General features: G+C 41.9%; 1 protein-coding gene across 3 annotated transcripts in view; it reads right to left on the reverse strand.

Moving 5' to 3' along the window:
- OPCML (opioid binding protein/cell adhesion molecule like) overlaps positions 1-20,458 on the reverse strand; it is a 509,467-nt gene that overhangs the window by 88,256 nt on the left and 400,753 nt on the right. For all 3 annotated transcript variants that reach the window (XM_068976377.1, XM_068976376.1, XM_068976374.1), the window contains exon 3: positions 11,361-11,486. In XM_068976377.1, the coding sequence (XP_068832478.1) occupies positions 11,361-11,486 (126 nt within the window). The remainder of the gene's footprint in view (positions 1-11,360; positions 11,487-20,458) is intronic.

The following is a 20,458-nucleotide window of genomic DNA, read 5'->3' on the forward strand; positions in this document are numbered from 1 at the left end:
TGTGCGTGCCAAAGCGAAAATGTACGCAAGCAAAGGAGGAAAACATATGGGAGCCCATATGGCGAAAAGCACATGGCTAGACCTTCACACACTTCTCATTTACAACGAGAACCAAAGTTAGTGAACATAAATTTGCTTTGCAAAAATATGAGAGGAACAGCTTGTTTGCCCATAACTGTTCCACTGAGCAAGATAGGGATAACCTTGATTTCTCAACTCAGACACCTCTTTCTCACACTCCGGGGATTAATTAGACTCTTCACACAACTTCAGATTAGAAACAAGAATCCTGGCTGCCTCACAGAGAGACAGAGAAGTGGGCGCAGGACTGGGTGAGGCAGTGAGTGGGTCAACCGACAGGCAATCCCATCTGTGGCTGGCACTGGTACCTGGGGTGACTCAGAAGAGAAATGAGGTTGGTGTGTCTCCGCAGGTTTATCTTAATTGAAGCAGAGAAGCCATGGAGACCTCCTGCAGACAATGGCAGGGAAGTTGTTTCCACTTGGAGGCTGTGTTTTTCTCAGCACAATGTTGAGTGGTGGCTAGAAACTGTCCAGATGCAAGAAGGTAGGTGTGGAATTAGACAGGAGAACGTAAGAGCATGGGTGCCCCAGATAACAAGCAGAATTTGATACAATGCATCACTTTATATTGTGCCTGTTCAATCTTTGTACAGCAGACAAAGATGGACTTGGAAAACAAGGACAATGTTCCTTTCACAGATCTCTCATTTTAGTCACCTGTGAGTCCTTTGCCATTAACTTTTTCAAGCCTGTTTCTTTGCCTGGGAAATATTTCTCCTCTGACCTATTTTAGAGGCTTGCTATAAACCCTCTTGAAATGATGCATGTGGAAATATTTTATAAACAGTACCTTCTTACGTAAGCATGTTGTTAGTGGAAACCTAGAGGTTCATCTTACTTATGATTCCTAGTTTGCATTTTTTAATTTGAAGTAATTATTGATTTAATGGCAACCCACTCCAGCATTCTTGTCTGAAAAATCGCAAGGATAGAGCAGCCTGGCGGGCTACAGTTCATGGGTTCTCAATAAGTCAGACACAACTGTGCTACTAAGCACACGTACATACAAAATGTTGCAAAAATAGTAGAGAGGTCTGTGTACTCATCGCCAGCCCCCCGGATGGTGGTATCTTTTCTAATTAAAGCACGTCGTTAAGGCCAGGTGGTTGATTGGGCACGGCACGGTTAACCACGTGATGGGGCTGAATTTTTTTTTTTTTGGATGTACCCATATTTTATACCTTTGTGTCTAATTCTAACATTTCATCATGCATATCATTTCATCTAACTACCCCAATAATCGAGGCATGGGGCTGTCTCTTGATTGCAAAGCAACCGCTTTGAACAACTTCTTTCCCTCCCCTGCACCAACTGCTGGCCGCCACTGACACGTTATGCATCTTGACGCTTTTTCCATTTAGGGAATGTTTTAAAAGTGGAATCATACAGCATCCTACCCTTTGACAATGACTGTGTGCATTCCTATAATGCCCTCAGGTCCACCTATGATGTCAACTGACATAATAGTTCATTTACTTTTTATTGCTGAAATACATTTCAAGGTGTGGGTGTAACCAGACACCCCTTGAAGGACAAGTGAGTGAAGTCGCTCAGTTGTGTCCAACTCTTTGCTACTCCATGGATTGTAACCTACCACTCTCCTCTGTCCATGGCATTTTCCCGGCAAGAGTACTGGAGTGGGTTGCCATGTCCCTCTCCAGAGGATCTTCCTGACCCAGGGATTGAACGTGGGTCTCCCACATTGTAGGCAGACACTTTACCGCCTGAGCCACCAGGAAGTCCTTGAAGGACATTTGGACTATTTCCAACTTTGCCTATCACAAATAAAACTGCTGTGTCATTTCGAATTTTCAGGTGGACCAGAGAGGCACTGAATAACTAATAAACGACTCATGATGTTAAAGAGTAAGAGACAAAGACAGAGGTAGGCATAATAATGCATAATAAAAAGGCATAATTATAAATATTAGCACTTTCCTTTCAGGGCTACTGGGGCAGTAAATTAGCTAAAACATGTAAAGTGTATAACAGGGCTTGACATACAGTAAGCATGATGTTAACATAACCAGCTCTCAGGATGGCTGTAAGTTACAAGGATTCTAAGAATAAATTTAAATTAAAACATGGCACAATGGCAATTTAGAACACTGTTGGCAACTCATGTATGTGTGTCCAGTGTAATTATAAGCCTTCCATTCATTCTCTCTTGTGGTCCTGGTGATCATCTGAGGAAGTTGGCATAAATAGCCCCATTCTACAGTCTAGGAGATTGGGGATCCTGGAGATGATATGATCTCTCTAAAGTCACTCAGGTAGTTAACTGCTTGGGCCAGATTTCAATCCCAGGTTATAAGAATCTGAAGGCTAGCTCTATCTAGAAGCTGAAGCTCCAATACTTTGGCCACCTGATGCCAAGATCTGACTCACTGGAAAAGACTCCAATGTTGGGAAAGATTGAGGGCAGGATGAGAAGGGGGCAACAGAGGATAAGATGGTTGGATGGCATCATCAACTCATTGGACACGAGTTTGAGCAAACTCCGGGAGGTAGGGAAGGACAGGAAAGCCTGGCATGCTGCAGTTCATGGAGTCGCAAACAGTCAGACATGACTGAGTGACTGAATAACAACAGTCTAGAAGCTAACCCTGCCAGCCACGAGGAGTTGATACCTGTGTACAAGTATGAGTTGGCACTTCCTTTATTTGGAATGTGACGGACTTGGTAATTTCTTTTAAGCCTTTCTTCTCAAGGACATCCAGGATGAAAAATAAGAGTTGGAGTAGAAACATTCTGGGACCAGTATATCTGCTAACCTCAACACCTGGCAGAGAGAACAGGAGAGAGACAGACCTGCTCAGCCAGGTTGGGACGAAGGATGAGGATTTTGCTGGAATTATACCTTAGATGGAATTCACTTGTCTAGCACTGTCATATCCAGAACAAAGCTGCACCCACCCCCACACCCCGCCCCCTACCAGGATATGTGCATCCTTGCTAAGTCGCTTCAGTCATGTCTAAACTCTGCGACCCCATGGACTGTAGCCCTCCAGGGTCCTCTGTCCATGGGATATTCCAGGCAAGAATACTGGAGTAGGTTGCCATGCCCTTCTCCAGGGGAATCTTCTAGACCCAGAAGTCTAACCGCCATCTCTCCTGCATTGGCACGCAGGTTCTTTACCTCTAGCGCCACCTGGGAAGCCCCAGGATATGTGTACTTAACACTTATTCCTTAGCTTGTTTTACTTGCTTTCATTTTAGATTAAAAGGTCTTTATTCTTTGGAAACAGTGTCAGACTTTATTTTTTGGGACTCCAAAATCACTGCAGATGGTGATTGCAGCCATGAAATTAAAAGACGCTTACTCCTTGGAAGAAAAGTTATGACCAACCTAGACAGCATATTGAAAAGCAGAGACATTATTTTGCCAACAAAGGTCCGTCTAGTCAAGGCTATGGTTTTCCCAGTGGTGATGTATGGATGTGAGAGTTGGACTGTGAAGAAAGCTGAGCGCCGAAGATTTGATGCTTTTGAACTGTGGAGTTGGAGAAGACTCTTGAGAGTCCCTTGGACTGCAAGGAGATCCAACCCGTCCATTCTGAAGGAGATCAGCCCTGGGATTTCTTTGGAAGGAATGATGCTAAAGCTGAAACTCCAGTACTTTGGCCACCTCATGCGAAGAGTTGACTCATTGGAAAAGACTCTGATGCTGGGAGAGATTGGGGGCAGGAGGAGAAGGGGACGACAGAGGTAGAGATGGGTGGATGGCATCACTGACTCAATGGATGTGATTCTGAGTGAACTCCGGGAGTTGGTGATGGACGGGAGGCTTGGCGTGCTGCGATTCATGGGGTCGCAAAGAGTCGGACACAACTGAGCGACTGAACTGAACTGAACTGATTCTTTATTATTTATCCCTTTTACAATAAATTTATTTTTTTTTACTTTTAATGTTTTTAGCTTTTATGTTTTGCTTGATTTTTAAAATCTTTTGTTCTTGATTCCATATAAAATGTACAGGTGTCTAACAACATTGTAAAGCCACTCTGCTGCTAAGTCGCTTCAGTCGTGTCCAACTCTGTGCGACCCCACAGACGGCAGCCCACCAGGCTCCCCCGTCCCTGGGATTCTCCAGGCAAGAACACTGCAGTGGGTTGCCATTTCCTTCTCCAATGCCTGAAAGTGAAAAGTGGAAGTGAAGTTGCTCAGTCGTGTCTGACCCTCAGCGACCCCATGGACTGCAGCCTTCCAGGCTCCTCCGTCCATGGGATTTTCCAGGCAAGAGTACTGGAGTGGGGTGCCATTGCCTTCTCTGGTAAAGCCACTATACCTCCAATAAAATTTAAAAAATTAAAAATAAAGATTATGTTATGTTGCAGAGACAAAGCTATTACTTATTCTGGAAAGCTCAAAGTCTTTCTTCAGAGAATGCCCTCCCCCACCACGTCCTTCTTAGTCAGGACTCATCAACTTGGTTATGTGCACTTCTTTTTTTAAAGGAGGAATTAAAAATACTTTATCTGTGAATTCAGAATCACACACAAGTTATCTTTACAGTTCAATTTATTATATAGAAATCACTTGGGTTTTATATTTTCAGTTAAATTCTTAACTGAGATTACAATACTTTTTTTAAAAAAAGATTGCTACATTAATTCAGTACTTTTTCTAGCATACCAAATTGAAATGAAAGTGAAAGTGTTAGTCAGTAAGCTGTGTCAGACTCTTTGCGACCCCATGGTCTGTAGGCTGTCAGGCTCCTCTGTCCATGGGATTCTCCAGGCAAGAATACTGGAGTGGGTTGCATTCCCTTCTCCAGGGGATCTTCCCGACCCAGGGATTGAACCTGAGTCTCCTGCATCGCAGGCGGATTCTTTACCATTGAGCCACCGAGAATACATTCAAAAGTTCAAATTTCAGATTTATGGCACACAGTCTTCAAATCAACACAGACATTCCTTAAAATTACCATATCATTCACATGTCATATTTGCAATTCTGAGCTGCTATCCACAGAATAGCTCTCCCTTAAATACAGCAAAATTGACATGCCATGAAGCTCAAAGTTGTATAATCAAGCCAAGGACTCAAAGTTGTGCCATCTCTTAAAAGATTTGGCATTTCTGGACCAAAACGCACAATATGTAAAGAAGGTTAGGAACAATTCCTCCTCCTTATTACAGTTTATAAAAAAGAGAGATAAAGAGAAGTAGATAGAAAAAAATGCAGATGTTAAAAGGCACACATGGCTTTAGGAAGCGTTGACAATTCTGATACGAGAGAAGGAAGGAGAGATAGAAGAACTATCAAAAGCAGAAACAACAATTTAAATAGCATTTTGGGCCGTGTTAGTCGTTGTCCAGACCTCAAACACTGAGGCACAAACGATTGATATGTACAATGTTATTACAGTTTTTAAAAGGAGGCCAAACAACTCCCACTCTACTCAGGAAAACAGAGACGCCCGTAATACATTTTTAAACTGCTTCCATCAATGACCACTCACGTTAAGGCATAAAGGAGTCAGCTTCAGTTACCTGGAGAACTCACTTCTGTGGAAGTGCACACTCTCTTGCTCCCTGAGGTATTACTGTATATGAGCCGATGTAGCAGCAACTCACTCACAGGTGAATAGCTGTCATCTTAAAACCTCCATGGAGAGGACTCAGAAAAGAAGACTTTATTATCCCTCCCAAACAGCTGCCCTTCCCAAACATGCACTGGAAATGGGACCAGGTATGGAGGCACTGCAGCGGGTTACTTGGCATCCTGAAAGAAGACCCTCCTTCCAACCTCACAGCCTGGGGTTGGAACCCACCTGTCCCACCATGTATCCCAAACACACTGGCCCCTTGCCTGTCTACTTTGATGGCCTGTTCCGGGACCTGCCCATTTTTTCCTGGCCTGGGATTCCAGCATGATCCTAGTTTTTAAGCTGCAGGTCACTCAGAACATATTTCCATGAGTGTGAAGTCTGTTAAACAAGTGCCACATTCTCTAGTATATCCAATAAATGCCTAAAATAAATCCAATAAGTACCTAAAATAAAAATCTAAAATATGAAAACCTAAAATTAGGAAATAAAAACCTGAAAAATACCTAAAAAATCAAGTTAGTTTAAAGGGGCTCCAAGGAAAGTGGCAATGATGGGAACATTGATACCATGGAAACTGGCAAATGCCACCAGGCCTCCCTTGCCTGCCCACCCTCAGCCCCAGTCAATTTTTAACATTTACCAGCAGTATGACCTAAAATTCTGCCTTTTTCAGCTATCATTTCAGGCATAGATCGTATTTCTGTGTTTTGAGCTGAAATTTTCGTTCATTGTGTCTACGTAATTTTTTTTAAGATTTTTTCTTTTTTGGATATGGAACATTTTTTAAAGTCATTATTGGATTTTTACAATATTGCTTCTGTTTTACGTTTTGGTGTTTTGGCCATGAGGTGTGCGGGATCTTAGCTCTCTGACCAGGGATGGAACCCATGCCCTCTGCAGTGGAAGCAAAGCCTTAACCACTGGACTTCCAGGAAGTCCCTACACACCTTTTATATTTCAGAGATTCCTCATAGTTTCATATCCACAAATGCTTCCCATTCTCTAGCGTGATCATGAGTTTATTCACCTTTACCTTTTCTTCTATAGTTTCTTGAGATTGGCATGTGCTTAAACCATAACCACAATTCTTAATCTTTAATAATCTGGTCATTAAAATATTCTTTTTCTAAATGGAACTTGGGTATTCATTCTTGTATATAGTACCCAGATTTAAACAATCATTTTCAAACATTGCATTAACATTTAGGAACATAGCTGTCCAGTAATCTATGTTCTCTGGTGTGATTTTGTTGGAATTTCAAAGGAAACGCCATTACAACTTCTATTTCTTACTCTTGCTGGATGAGCTAAACAATCAGTTGTTCTAAAAATGCTATTTGATGTTCAAATTGCATTGGCTGCTCTTCTAAACCTTTACAAACAACTTCCCAAAGTTGCCTTAACTCCAAGTGAGAAGGAGTGTCCTTCTAAAAGTAAATATTGGTGGTCACCTGCAGGTGCAAATTTGAAATGGGCAAATCTCCCAGGTTCTAGTGCTTTTCAAACTCAGGAAACAATGCTTTGAGTTTATATGTTGAAATGTCATTGGGAGGGGGAAGAGAATGGAAGAAAAAAGAGACAGCAAAGTGAAGGCCAGAGCAAGGGAAAGACAAAAGGGAATTTGAAAGTTGAACATGGGCTGGGAGACTTAAAGGCGAGAGAGAAAATGTAAGTTTAATATTCTTTTGTTTTTGAGGCTGAATTCCAAATACTGTGTTATATAAAAGATTAAGAATGTGGTTGAATCTTCCGTATTTTAAGCAGGAAACAAACTTTACCACAAAGCCATTATAAAGAATTGCTTTAAAACATTTCCATAAAATCAAAGTGCCTTTCAAGAGATTCCTAGGCTGATAGAACTGTGTGTTTAGGACCAAATAAATGCATTCTGGGATTTCAAGCATTTATAAAGACATGTGATTTTACCAAATATGTAGAAGCTGGTCTGATGGCTAGACATATTTTTGTATATAACATAAATCAAAATTCTCCCTGACTTACAGCAAAATTTCCACAGGGCCTGTATCTTTGGGGACACAAGCTACCGCTGTATTTATATTAAAGTTGAGCTTCCTGATACCCCTTATGATTCTTTTAATATTCTTGTTAATATTACTTTACAATATTGACATTTTGGATTTCAATATCTAAAGTCTTTACACAAAGGGTGTCTGGGGATTTATTATCATTATCTTTCCCTATACCAAGGCAGGTGCTGAAATATGTGTTCTCAATGCTCATGGAGAACATAAATAGTGAAATTTTGAACAACGATCCTGGTAAAAAATCCAGTGTCCATTTGTAAGTGCTTCTCACATAGTTAATGTTCCAAACTAGGGGGGCACTTTCGGGTTATTATTTCCTATATTTGTATGTGTTTAGTTTTTAAGTTTTATTGGGATTTAATTCACATACAATGAAATGCACTTATTTTTAGCATAGCGTTGATTAGTTTTTGCTAATTTAAACAGCAATATAACAACCACCCTGCTCAAGATTTTCATCACCCCCCAAAATGCCCCTTGTACCCCTTTGTAGATAATTATTAAAAATCCCTACCCTACATAATCATTGACTTGATTTCAGTCACTCTAGATTAATTTTTACCTGTTGTAGAATTTCATATGAATGATATCAGTGTCTAATTTTTTACTTTTTTCTTTAGCATAATGCTTTTGAGACTCATCCATTTTCTTACATGTATCAGTGATTTGTTCCTTTTAATTGCTGAGAAGCCATCTGCTGCTTAAATTTACTACGATTTAGCTATTTTACCTGTTGAGGGTTCTGGCTTACTTCTAGTTTGAGGCTATTACAAATAAAGCTACTACGAACATTTGTGTACAGTGCATATCTGTAGACATAGGTTTTCATTTATCTCGGGTGAATTCCTAGACGTGGAATTGCTGGGTCATATGCTAAGTGCATGTTTAACTTTATAGCAAGGTGCAAACAGTTTTCCATAGCGTTGGTACTATGGAGAATGCAGCTCTTTAGTCTCTTTCCTGTTTGCCCATTTCATTATATTAGTGAGATCATCAGGCAGTCTAACCTAACTCGGGACCTGTGCTCTCCTGAATGTAAACCATGCCTCCTCTGACCTGCTGACTCTTTTCTTAGATAAAAAGAAGACCAACTCTCTGCCTCTAAGATTCCTCCCTTCGGCCATCAAGCAATCCTGCAAGCAGATCACGCAGGGGCAAGACAACTGAAGAGAGAGTCAGTGTATAACGGACTTTTGGACTCAGAGAGAGAGGGAGAGGGTGGGATGATTTGGGAGAATGGCATTCTATCATGTATACTATCATGTAAGAATTGAATCGCCAGTCTATGTCTGACGCAGGATACAGCATGCTTGGGGCTGGTGCATGGGGATGACCCACAGAGATGTTATGGGGAGGGAGGTAGGAGGGGGTTTCATGTTTGGGAACACATGTAAGAATTAAAGATTTTAAAATTAAATTAAAAAAAATTTTTTTTTAAATTAACAAAAAAAAAAAAAAGAGAGAGAGTCAGCCAGTCCATACGCAATGGAGATGTAGAACCCAGACTCCCACCTTGAAGACTCATTGATTCTTCCCCCTTCTTCCCTTTAAAAACTCTCCTAGCCCATAGAACCCTCAGAGTTGGTCTCAGGACCCAAGCCCACCATTTCCCCAGATGGCTGGCTTTTCTGATTAAAGCATCTTTCCTTTCTATTGATGCTTGCCTCTCAAATTACTGGCTTTTGGAGGTGAGCAGCCAAACCTGAGTTAGGTAGCAATACCATTTCACAGTCCCAGAGTCAATGTATGAGAGTTCAGTTGCTCCACAGTCCCACCAACTCTTGATATGGTCTGTCTTTTCAATTTCTGTCATTCTAATATTTGTGTAGTAGAGTTCCATTATGGTTTAATTTTCATTTCTAAGACAGATACATTTAGCATATTTTCATGCGCTTATTCCATTCATGTATCTTCTTTTGTGAACTGTCTGTTTCAATGTTTTGTTCACTTCGAGGTCGGTTGTTAGCATTATAAGAATTCTTCACATAGTGTAGATGTAAAATCTGTCAGCTATGTGTATGGCAAAGGTTTTCACCTAGTATTTGACTTGTCTTTTTGTTTACTCAATGGTGCTTTTAATTTTGATGAACCCAGTTATGAGCTGAATTTCATCCCCACTCCCACCAAAATAAAGAAATAAACAATACCTAGTCCCAATGTTTCAGAAAGTGACCTTATTTGGAAATAGGGAATTTACAGAGGTAATTAAGATAATTTATTGTTCAATAGAGTCGGACACAACTGAGCAACTGAACTGAACTGATTGTTCAGTCACTCAATCATGCCCAACTCTTTGCAACCCCACATACTTTTCCTCCTGTGGGATTCTCCAAGCAAGAATACTGCTAATCCCTCCTCCAGGGGATCTTCCCAATTCAAGGGTCAAACGCACGTCTCCTGCATTGCAGGTGGATTATTTACTTCTGATCCACCAGGAAAGCCCAATTAAGATTATATGAGGTCATAAAAGAACATCCCCAATCCAGTATGTTTGATGTTCCTATAACAAGGGAAAATCTGACCCGGGGAGGTGCACACAGGAAGACAGCCATGTGGCAGTGACATCAGGGAGGGGCTGATACACCTACAAGCTGGGAGACACCAAAGATGCTGGAAGAGGACTAGAAGCTTGAGAGGCACAGACAGACCTCGCCTCCCAGGTCGCAAAAGGGACAACCCTGCCTACACCCTGATCACAGGCATCCCGCCTCCAGAACTACAAGGAAACACATTTCTGTTATTTAAGCCATGAGGTCTGCAGTACTTCGTTATGGGAACCACAGAAAAATAATACAAAACACATTTATCTTTTTTCTCTTACACTTAGAGCTTTTAGTGACCTAGCAAGTCCTTGTCTAGTTCAACTTTCCTTAGATTTATTCTTAGGTTTTCCTCTAGGTTTATATTATTTTTATATCACACACAGGCACACTCCACACATTTTCCTTTTCACTGGGTTTCACTTTTAGATTTTCTAATGCCTGAGAGAGCACTTGTTTCTTATATAATTTATAGAATTTATCATAGTTTCTGTTAACAGGGTAAATACACCAAGCGGCTCTTTGCCCATATCTTCAAGTTCAACTCAGAGCAAGTTTTATTTCCAAGAGGATAAGATCCGCTGTTCTTCAGGGTCCCTCCCTATTAAGTTGGAGATGACCACAGCTAAAGTCTTAATCCCAATCACCGAGTTCCCAGCACAGCAGGCGTGAGAGTACTTAACCCTCTCTATCACCTTTCTACCACTCTGGGTAAATGTTCTGAAAACACTGAGAAGGAGATCCTTTCCCTCCTAGATGTACAAAAACACCAACATTTTCATTGCACTTTCTAGCACTCTTACTTCAAGAAAGGACAGACCACCCTTTGACGAGTGCATCTCCACCTTGAGATATTAGTGTCTTTGTTGTAAATTACTCTTATGGTACCTCTGCCCTTCATAGTTGGGAAAATAAAAAGCTTCTAAGGAAGGTCATGAAAGGGCCTGGGGAAATGAGTGAGTAAATGTTCTCTATAAATCCTTCAGAATTCCAGCGACAGACACATGTGGTCTCCTTGCTCTTCCATCGCTGCGCTACAAACACAGCATTGTTTTCTGACTCCTCAAGTTCTGCTGTGCTTTAGAAGCAAGGCTTCACTGTACCATCTCCGAAAACTTCCTCCAGGGAAATGCCTTACCCTTGACTGACAGGTGTCTCCACGTCACCGTGGGCTCCGGTCTGCCGATAGCGAGACACAGCAGGGTCACGCTGCTCCCCTCGTTCACGGCGACATCTGAGGAGATGTTCATGATCTGGGGAGGGACTGGAAAGAGACAGAGGAGAAAAGACACGTATGAGAAGGATTCTTTGCAGAAAAGGAGGCATCAGCCTCACATGTATTCAAATAGCATGTTTTGACGATGGATATTATTCTCCATCGTAATTTCAGTTTACTTCAGTTTATTACGCTTGATTCAGCAAGGAATGTGACCATTAACACAACACGTTCAGGGCACTCTACAACAGTGTGAATCGGCTATGTGTCTATTTCCCCTCCCTCTTGAGTCTCCCTCCCACCCCTCCCCGACCCCACCCCTCCCCGACCCCACCCCTCTAGGTCATCACAGAGCACTGAGCTGAACTCCCTGAAGTGCAGCAGCTTCCCACTAGCTCTCTGCTTTACACACGGTAGCGTATTTATGTCAATCTTCATCTTCCAATTCTTCCAGCTCTTTCCTTCTTCACCCCCACTCCACCCATGTCTCTGCCTGTCTCTTTACCTAGAGAGTGAGGTGCTGAAAGATAAGGGTGGAATGACATCCACCTCTGTTCCGCAGTGTCTGGCACAAGGCTGATGTGGGTACCTGCTTAATTCCTCTTTGAAAGAAAGTTCCAAAAACCTATTGAACAAATCTGAAAACTAAGAGGGGTGGGGCAAAGCTTCTAATGGAGGATTTCTGAAACTGAAAGCTTTCTTCTCAATTTTCTTTCAGATTCTCAAAATAAAAGAAAGGTCGGCAGAGAGAGGAGCTCCCAGCTTATATCTATGCTGATTTATTCCAACTGCCAGTTTAATTATGAATTATGAATTAGCAAACAGGTAGAGTCCTAGGAGATTCCAAACCACCTGGGTCAGTGGTGGAAGAGAATTATAGCTGATGCTTGATCCAGAAAACCCTGCAGCCTAGAGTTTTATGCTGCTGAGATCATAGAGGTAAGTCTTTTTCAAGGAGAAGCCATAAGTAACATGGAGAACATTTGCCATCATAAGGGAATCCACGTTACCAAATAAATAAAATGTACCTGGCTTATAAATCTGCCACATTTTAGATTATTTCTGCATTAGGAATTGGTCTGAAATTTCATTGCACATATTTTACCAAAACACACTGGGAAAGAATAGTGTACTTTCTAACTACATTGCACTCTCTTGAGAAAACCCTACTACTTGTTTTTTCAGTATTTTCCAGCTTGTTAAAAAATCATTCCTGGCTTAGAAATGTCAATACTTCTTTCTCATTTTTATAAAGCAACAACTTCAGTGCACCTTCCAGAATATTCTCAGAATAACATCCGCTTATTTGGACGGGTTAGGCTGTCTGAAGCACTCTTTTTCGAGACCCAAGCGTCTCACTTATTGTAAGGTGGACACAGCTGAGGCGGGAGGGTGGGGGGCATAGCTGATCAAAGGAGGATGATTTAGGACATTGAAGCTGTGATGTCCAAGGATGGTTCGCTCAGTACAGCCCCCAATTCAGAGCTACAATTTCCATATGTGTTTGTCTGATAATTTAAAAGGTGCTGGGTTAGGAGATATTGGCAAAATTCTACAGATATTTGGGGGATATCCTCTTTTCCCAACTGTGTGGACAGTGCCTGCCCCCACTAGGAGGGAGCCTCCTGGAGTGGAATCCTGGAGGTTGACCCCAATGTTTCACCAAGCCCCAGGCACTGCCCCCTACACCCTCTGCAGGCCCACACTCTCCTCTGTCACTTTCCACAAAGGAGGAAAGATAAGGACAGCGTGAAGGGTGAAGGTTGCCAGCAAGACAGGAAACACAGACAGTACAGTGGGAGAAAGGAAAAGTTTTTCTGTTTTCAATCACAGCACCATCATTAATACATAATATGTAATAATAGGTATTAGGGCTTCCCAGGTGGCTTAGCGGTAAAGAATCCACCTGTACTGCAGGAGATGTGGGTTTGATCCCTGGGTTGAGAAGATCCCCTAGAGAAGGAAACAGCAAGCCACTCCAGTATTCTTGCCTTGAAAATCCAACGGACAGAGGAGACTGGTGGGCTGCAGTCTATGAGGTTGCAGAGAGTCAGACACGACTGAGCAACTACACCACTACAATACTAGGGATTGCTTATTAACATATGATTTGTTTCAAATAGTTTACATATGCATTATCTCATGACTTTTTCTCTAATTATGAGATAAATAGAACAAATATTCTCACTATTAAAAATGAAGAAATTGAGGCATAGGGAGGGGTAAGTAAATTGCCAAAAATTGTGTGGTCAATAAATGACAGAATTCCTTCCATTATATTGTGTCGCCTCTTTGTTTAACCTCCTATCAGTGCCCCAAACACAATATTCATGTTTGCATTCTCTGTTTCCTCTGCTTCGAAGGTCCTCCCGCCGCCTCTTCCCTCATGGCGATGCCCGCCGTGAATGAAACCACCTCCTGGTCAGTCAGCTTCTCCAGGGAAGGCCCTGCTACGGAGTGTGGGGCCGCTCAGTCATCCTGGTCTTACCAGCACCAAGCTGGCAAAGGGAGGCGCTCAAAACTTCTGATTTTCTTTTCAATCTGAATTGAATTTGGCAACACTATTATGGCCCTCCTCTGTCTCCATCATAACTTATATATATATATATATATATATATATATATAAAGGAACATTTGGAAATGACTTTAAGTGCTTCCACCTATATTGACAAAAGAGCTTTGTTCAATTTTCAAACACGTATCTGTGGCATATGAGTCTCTCTCTCTCTATCATCTATCTATCCATTGTTGGAGATTATGAATACACAGATAAACACAAAAATGTATAACAATCTCACTAGAAATGCTGAAATGACCCAGAGAAAATGGCAGGACCCACATGAGTCTATTAAAGGATGACAAATAGCTCAGTGTGTTTCCGGTCACATCTGCAGACACTGGGGACCCTCCCTGCAGGTCTTGTGTGCACCTGGGTATCTTCTCATTGGCGGTGTTGAGTCCCAGTGTGTCCTCACATGACTGGGCAGACGCATCACTGCACAATGACAAGGACTTCAGATTGTGGTCACTTTGGATGGATGGATGGGTGGGTGGGTTGACAGTAGACACACAGATACAGACATATAGAGACCTATGCAGATACAGGTGTAGATATAGACATAGATAAAATATTGTCCCTCTCTGTTTTATATACACACACACACACACACACACACACACACACACACACACACACACACACACCCCGACAGAGAAACAGACAAACACAGTTTTATCAGACTGCAATTGGTATCTTGAGGAAGGAAGGTATCTTGGGCTCTGGGTTACCAAGTGGTATTTACATGTTCTCTCTGTACTGTCAGCATGGCTGACAGCTCTGAAAGATACGCGTGTCTTACCCATGGCCTTTCCTCTCCAGTCTTGCTGCCACTGGCTGAGTTGAGAAGCTCATCACCTCTTCCTCAGAATATTACAATTTCCTCATTTCTCTACCCACCACCGTTTCATAGCTCAGACCGCATACAGCCACCACCATTCCCTCTTAAATATTGCTTTTGCCTAACCCCCAATCTTTGGCCCCCGCTGAGACTACGGCATCCAGACTTTTGCACAGGATCTAGCGAACCATTCCCAGCCTGAACGCTGCCTCGGTGCCAGCCCTCCCACCCCGCGCCGACAAGGAGCCCCATGTCCTCTCGGGGGCCACACCTTTCTCTCCTTCTGGTGCTTTTACATACCATGCTCCTTCTGCGGGAAGACACCGCCACTTCTGTGCCCTAGGAGCTGCTCACCTTCTACACTCAACTTGAATATGAGCTTCTTTATGATGCTTTCACTGCTTCTTCTGCCCTCAAGGCATTTCTGTTTATATCTTTATCATATCATTTATCTTTACCACTAAGCTCTGTCCATGGACAGAATCTGCGATATTCATCCTTGTCTTCCTATAGTATAACAACAAGCCTGACATGAAGTAGCGTGTTTCCCCCAAATGTAGTGCATAAATGTGTAGATTTTTAAAGTGTGTATCTTGAATCTGCCAAGTATTCTCCACCCTAAACACTTGACATCTGCCCTTTCTCCTCCCTGAAATACCTTATTCTTTTTTTTTCAGTTATAATGTGTGTTATTAACATAGATCACAGTTTCCTTTGTGAATCATTAACATATGCATCCATGCCATCATTTTGAAAAGCTGTCCAGTCCAAACTCAAAATATTTATCCACCCTCTATTGCTGCCTTTGGTTTATTTTCAACTCCATCTGTGATGCAAACAATTTCAAGCTCTGAGATAAAGAAGTTTTTCGAAAGGAGAACCGTTTCTTTCTGCAAAGGTAATTGGGGACTGAACTCTGGTGATATACCGGCCCCACCCTACACAAAGGTGATATTAGCGGCCCCACCCTGCACAAAGGCTGAAACTGTGTGAGAGGCTGTGCATCACAGCTTAGGTTCTGGAGTGGTAAACTTGTGTAACCTTGGCTTTAACCCCTCTGAGCCCTGGTTCTCCATCTGTAGAATGAAGATGATAGAATTGATCTCTTTTAGTTGGTATAAGAACTGAGCGTAAATGTGTATAGCGTGCTAGTACAGTGTCTGGAAATAATTAAGTGCTTAATAAATGTTAGCTGCCTTTGTTCATATTTATATATGGTTGTTAATATTATACATGCCCTTTAGAATCTCATAAATAGCTTGGTGGTGGTGGTGGTTTAGTCACTAAGTCATATCTGATTCTTTGCATTCCCTTTAACTGTAGCCCGCCAGGCTCCTCTGTTCATGGGATTTCCCAGGCAAGAATACTGGAGAGGGTTGCCACTCCCTTCTCCAGATAAATGACCTAATCTGTGCCTAACTGCTCATTCTCTCAATCTCGATTCCTTCCATTTTAAGTCAAGACATATAAATGAAGTTTGCCTTGGATAACAGGGACAATTTCATGATATATGCTTGCAGAATAAAAGGGAAATGCTTGATAAATAATTATTCATCTTTGCCTCTTCATCTGAGCTACTGAACCTAAGTGAATGTGGAGGGGAAACTGCAGGTTTCTATAAAGAAATGGCCTGGCTCTTCCATATCTATTTTCTTTCAGGGGGCATCTGCTTCTATTTCTAGAAGGAGTTTCAGCACTGCGGCCGTTTCCAGGGCAGTAATTCCACCTGTTAAAACTCTTCCCTGTTTTAAGCGTTTTAAGACTGAATGGCAGAGTCAAAACAAATGAAAAAAGAGAATCTTATAATTTGGAGTCATAGAGGCTAAACTCTCAATACCACTTTTTTATTGGCTACACAGTGTCTTAGTTGCAGCTTGTGAGATCTGGTTCTCTGACCAGGGATCGAACCCAAGCTCCCAGTATTGGGAAGACAGATTCACCCACTGGACAACCAGGGAAGTCCCTGCATATCACCTCTTTCCAACTACTTTTTGTGTGATTAAGTCCTTGAAGTATAAGCTTCCTCAACCATAAAATGGGGATAAAAATATTTGCCACACAGGAATGTGGAGAAAAGATTAGAGATAATGATTGTAAAGAGACTTAAATACTTATTATTTTTTGTTTTTACATTATTATTATATTTTCAACACCCCCAGAGAATAACAAAATATTAAGAGACCAGGGAAAATGAATATAAATACAAACTGCATTCTAGTACATTTTTAAACCTCAGGGCTAGTTTATAAAAATAATAGACTTTTAAAGTCTATTGTTTTATTCTTCAAGGATTACCTTTTATTTTGTGTTTTAACAAGGAAGATAATTTCATAAACTAGAGTTAAGACTAATTTGGGAATTACAGCAAGCATGCTAGGCTTGGTCATGCCGTATTTTCTATACTAAATAGTATGATATGGTGCAAAGAGCATTACACCAACTGTCAGGAGATGTGGACTGTAATGTTGGCTTCTCCATAGCTGTGTGATTTTTTGTAAATCAGTTAATAGTTCTGGCTTAAGGGGTGTGTGTGTGTGTGTGTGTGTGTGTGTGTGTGAGATGTGTGTTTCTGTGTGCGGATGTGTGTGTATGTATGTGGTGGTGGTCTCTTTTATTTATTTGGTTAGTTTTGAGTGAAGAAGTTAGATTATGAATTCTTAGGTATATTCTAGTCTAAATTCTGAGTTGATTATCTCCTAATAACAGTGCAAGTTCAAGGTGGCTACTCTGGGGTACATAGTGACACTATCACCAAAAGCAGTAACAAAATAGCTCTTAAATAAATACTTTATTTATTTGAGCCTGGTATTAAGTGCTCTTATACATCATTTCCTTCAGTCCTCAACTTATCCTTAGTAAAGTCTTCCTATTAAAAAATCAGCATAAGGGTAGATATCTACATCAGTGGAAAAGAATTAAGTGTCCAGAAATATACCCATACATGTATGGCCAGTTGATTTTCAATAGGATGTCAACACAATTCAATGAAGGAAGAATAGGCTTTTCAACAAATCGTGTTGGAGGAACTGGACAGCCACAGGAGAAACAATGAAGTTGGACTCCGACATCACATCACATACAAAATTAACTCAAGATGCATCACATACCAATATTTAAGAACTAATTCCTAGAAGAAAGCAAAGGTGTGAATCTTTGTGATCTTGGATCAGGCATGATTTCTTAGATATGTCACCAAAGGCACAAGCAACATAAGAAAAGAAAATAGGTAAACTGTACATTATTGAAATTTTAAAAACTTTTAATTGTGTTCAATTTGAAGCAAAGTGTGTGCTACAAAGGATACTAGCAAGAAAGTGAAAAAACTCTCACAGAATGGAACAACATTTTTACAAATAATAGATCTGATAAGGAATTAGTATCTAAAATACATAAAAGCACACGCAACACAACAAAAAATACAAACAACCCAATTAAAATGCAGACAAAGGGATCTGAATAGACTTTATTCAGTGAAGATACACAAATAGCCAGCATACACATGAAAGGATGTTTAGCATCATTATTCATTAAGAAAATGCAAATCAAAACCACAATGAGTTTCCGCTTCACATCCACTAAAATGGCTGTAATCAAAAAGACAGATAATAACAAGAGTTGGTGAGGATGTAGAGAAATTGGAACCCGCCCGCATTGCTAGTGGGATTGTAAAATGGTGCAGCCGCCTGACAGTCTGGCAGCTCCTCAGAAGATTAGAGATAGAGGTAGCATGTGATTTACCAATCCAACTCCTAGGTATATACTCAGGACGAGTGAAAACACATCCACACAACATCTTTTACACCAATGCTTATAACAGCATTATCCACGGTGGACAAAAATTGGACACAATGTAGACTTTCATCCACAGCTGAATGGATCAACAAAATATAGCACATCCTTACAGTAGAGTACAATGCCTCCATGAAGAGAAGCAAAGTTCTGATGCTTTAACACGCGTGAGCCTTGGAAACACTGTTACATGGAAGAAGCCAAACACAAAAGGCAACGTGTAAGCTCCCCAACAGGCCAATCCATAGAGACAGAAACTACATTAGGTGCCAGGTGCCGGGGAGAGGGCAAATAGGGAAAGGCCACTCATGGGCCTGGGTTTCTTTCAGGGGTGATGCTCTAGAATTGGACAGTAGTGATTGGTCTGTAATCTTATGCATATAACTAAAAGTGACCGGATTCTATTCTTTAAAAGGGTGAATTTTCCAGTGAAGAATTACATCCTTATAAAGACCCTGTTTAAAACAAACAAACAAGTCCTGTCAGCTCTTGAGAGGTAGAATCAGACGTTCTCGCATTAAGGAGAGAGGGCAACCTCCCACGTAGGATTCTCAGGAAGTGCGTTCTTCCTTTATGAGAGTTCCATGCATGTGCCTCACTCTCCAGCATTCGTTGCTTGCCCACTCTCTCCCCTCCCTTCTCAAGACAGCTAGCCATGTGTGCCCCAGCCAAGTCAGCCTCTCTGCAATGCTCAGGGTACCTCGTGCTCACTCATCGTCCCACACTGTTACCTGTGCTGCGTTGCCTGCCCCTTCTCACTCATCTGTCCGTTCAAGTCCTACTCACACCTACACACTGATGCTGAGATAGAGCACCCTCCTCCATCACCACGCCGCACCCTGAGGGTGAGTGGTGGGAGCTGCTCTATGACTTCCTGTGCGTAATGATGCAATATATTCAGTCTAAAATTTACCCGCGTGTGTAACATGTCCTAGGATTACTCTAGTGGTGAGAGGACAAGTCCCACTCTCACGTCACCTGTAGAGCTTGGTGTCTACAGGAGAACACTAGCACTGACACATGATCATGGGAATTAACATGTGAGGGTGCTGCAGGTGTGCAAAACGCCAGGAGGGCCCACGATGGGGGTCCTTCCTGGCCAGCGGGTCTAGGTGAGGGATTTGTTCTGAGCAGACCTGGGCAGAAGGATCAGCATATGCAAGGGTTACATAGAGACAGGAAGCAGGGTGAGCTTGGGGGGCTGAGGATAAAGTGAAATGAGGAAAGCCACAGAAGGTGAGGCTGGACAGGCAGAGGCCAGAACTCATGGGTTTCATTGAGGAAATGCTAAGATTTTTATCCTTTTACACGAGAAATAGGGGGGCTTTAAAATGTGGGATGATGATGATGGCGGTGGTGATGATAACGATGGAGGTGGTGATCATGGTGATGGTGGTGGTGATGATGGTGGTGATGATGATGGTGGTGATGGTGATGGTGGTGATGGTGATGGTGGTGCTGATGGTGGTGGTGATGGTGATAACGATGGAGGTGGTGATCATGGTGATGGTGGTGGTGATGATGGTGGTGGTGATGGTGGTGGTGGTGCTGATGGTGGTGGTGATGGTGATGGTGATGGTGATGGTGATGATAAGATGATAACAATGGAGGTGGTGATCATGGTGATGATGATGGTGGTGATGATGATGGTGGTGGTGATGTTGCTGGTGATGATTATAATGGTGATGTTGCTGGTGGTGATGATGGTGGTGTTGATGTTGGTGGTGATGGTGATGGTGGTGATGGTGATGATGATGGTGGTGATGGTGATGGTGGAGGTGGTGATGTTGCTGGTGATGATGATGGTGGTGATGGTGGTGGTGATGATGATA

The sequence above is a fragment of the Capricornis sumatraensis genome, chromosome 8 (assembly GCF_032405125.1).
Source record: "Capricornis sumatraensis isolate serow.1 chromosome 8, serow.2, whole genome shotgun sequence".
In the NCBI taxonomy this organism is placed as follows: Eukaryota; Metazoa; Chordata; class Mammalia; order Artiodactyla; family Bovidae; genus Capricornis; species Capricornis sumatraensis.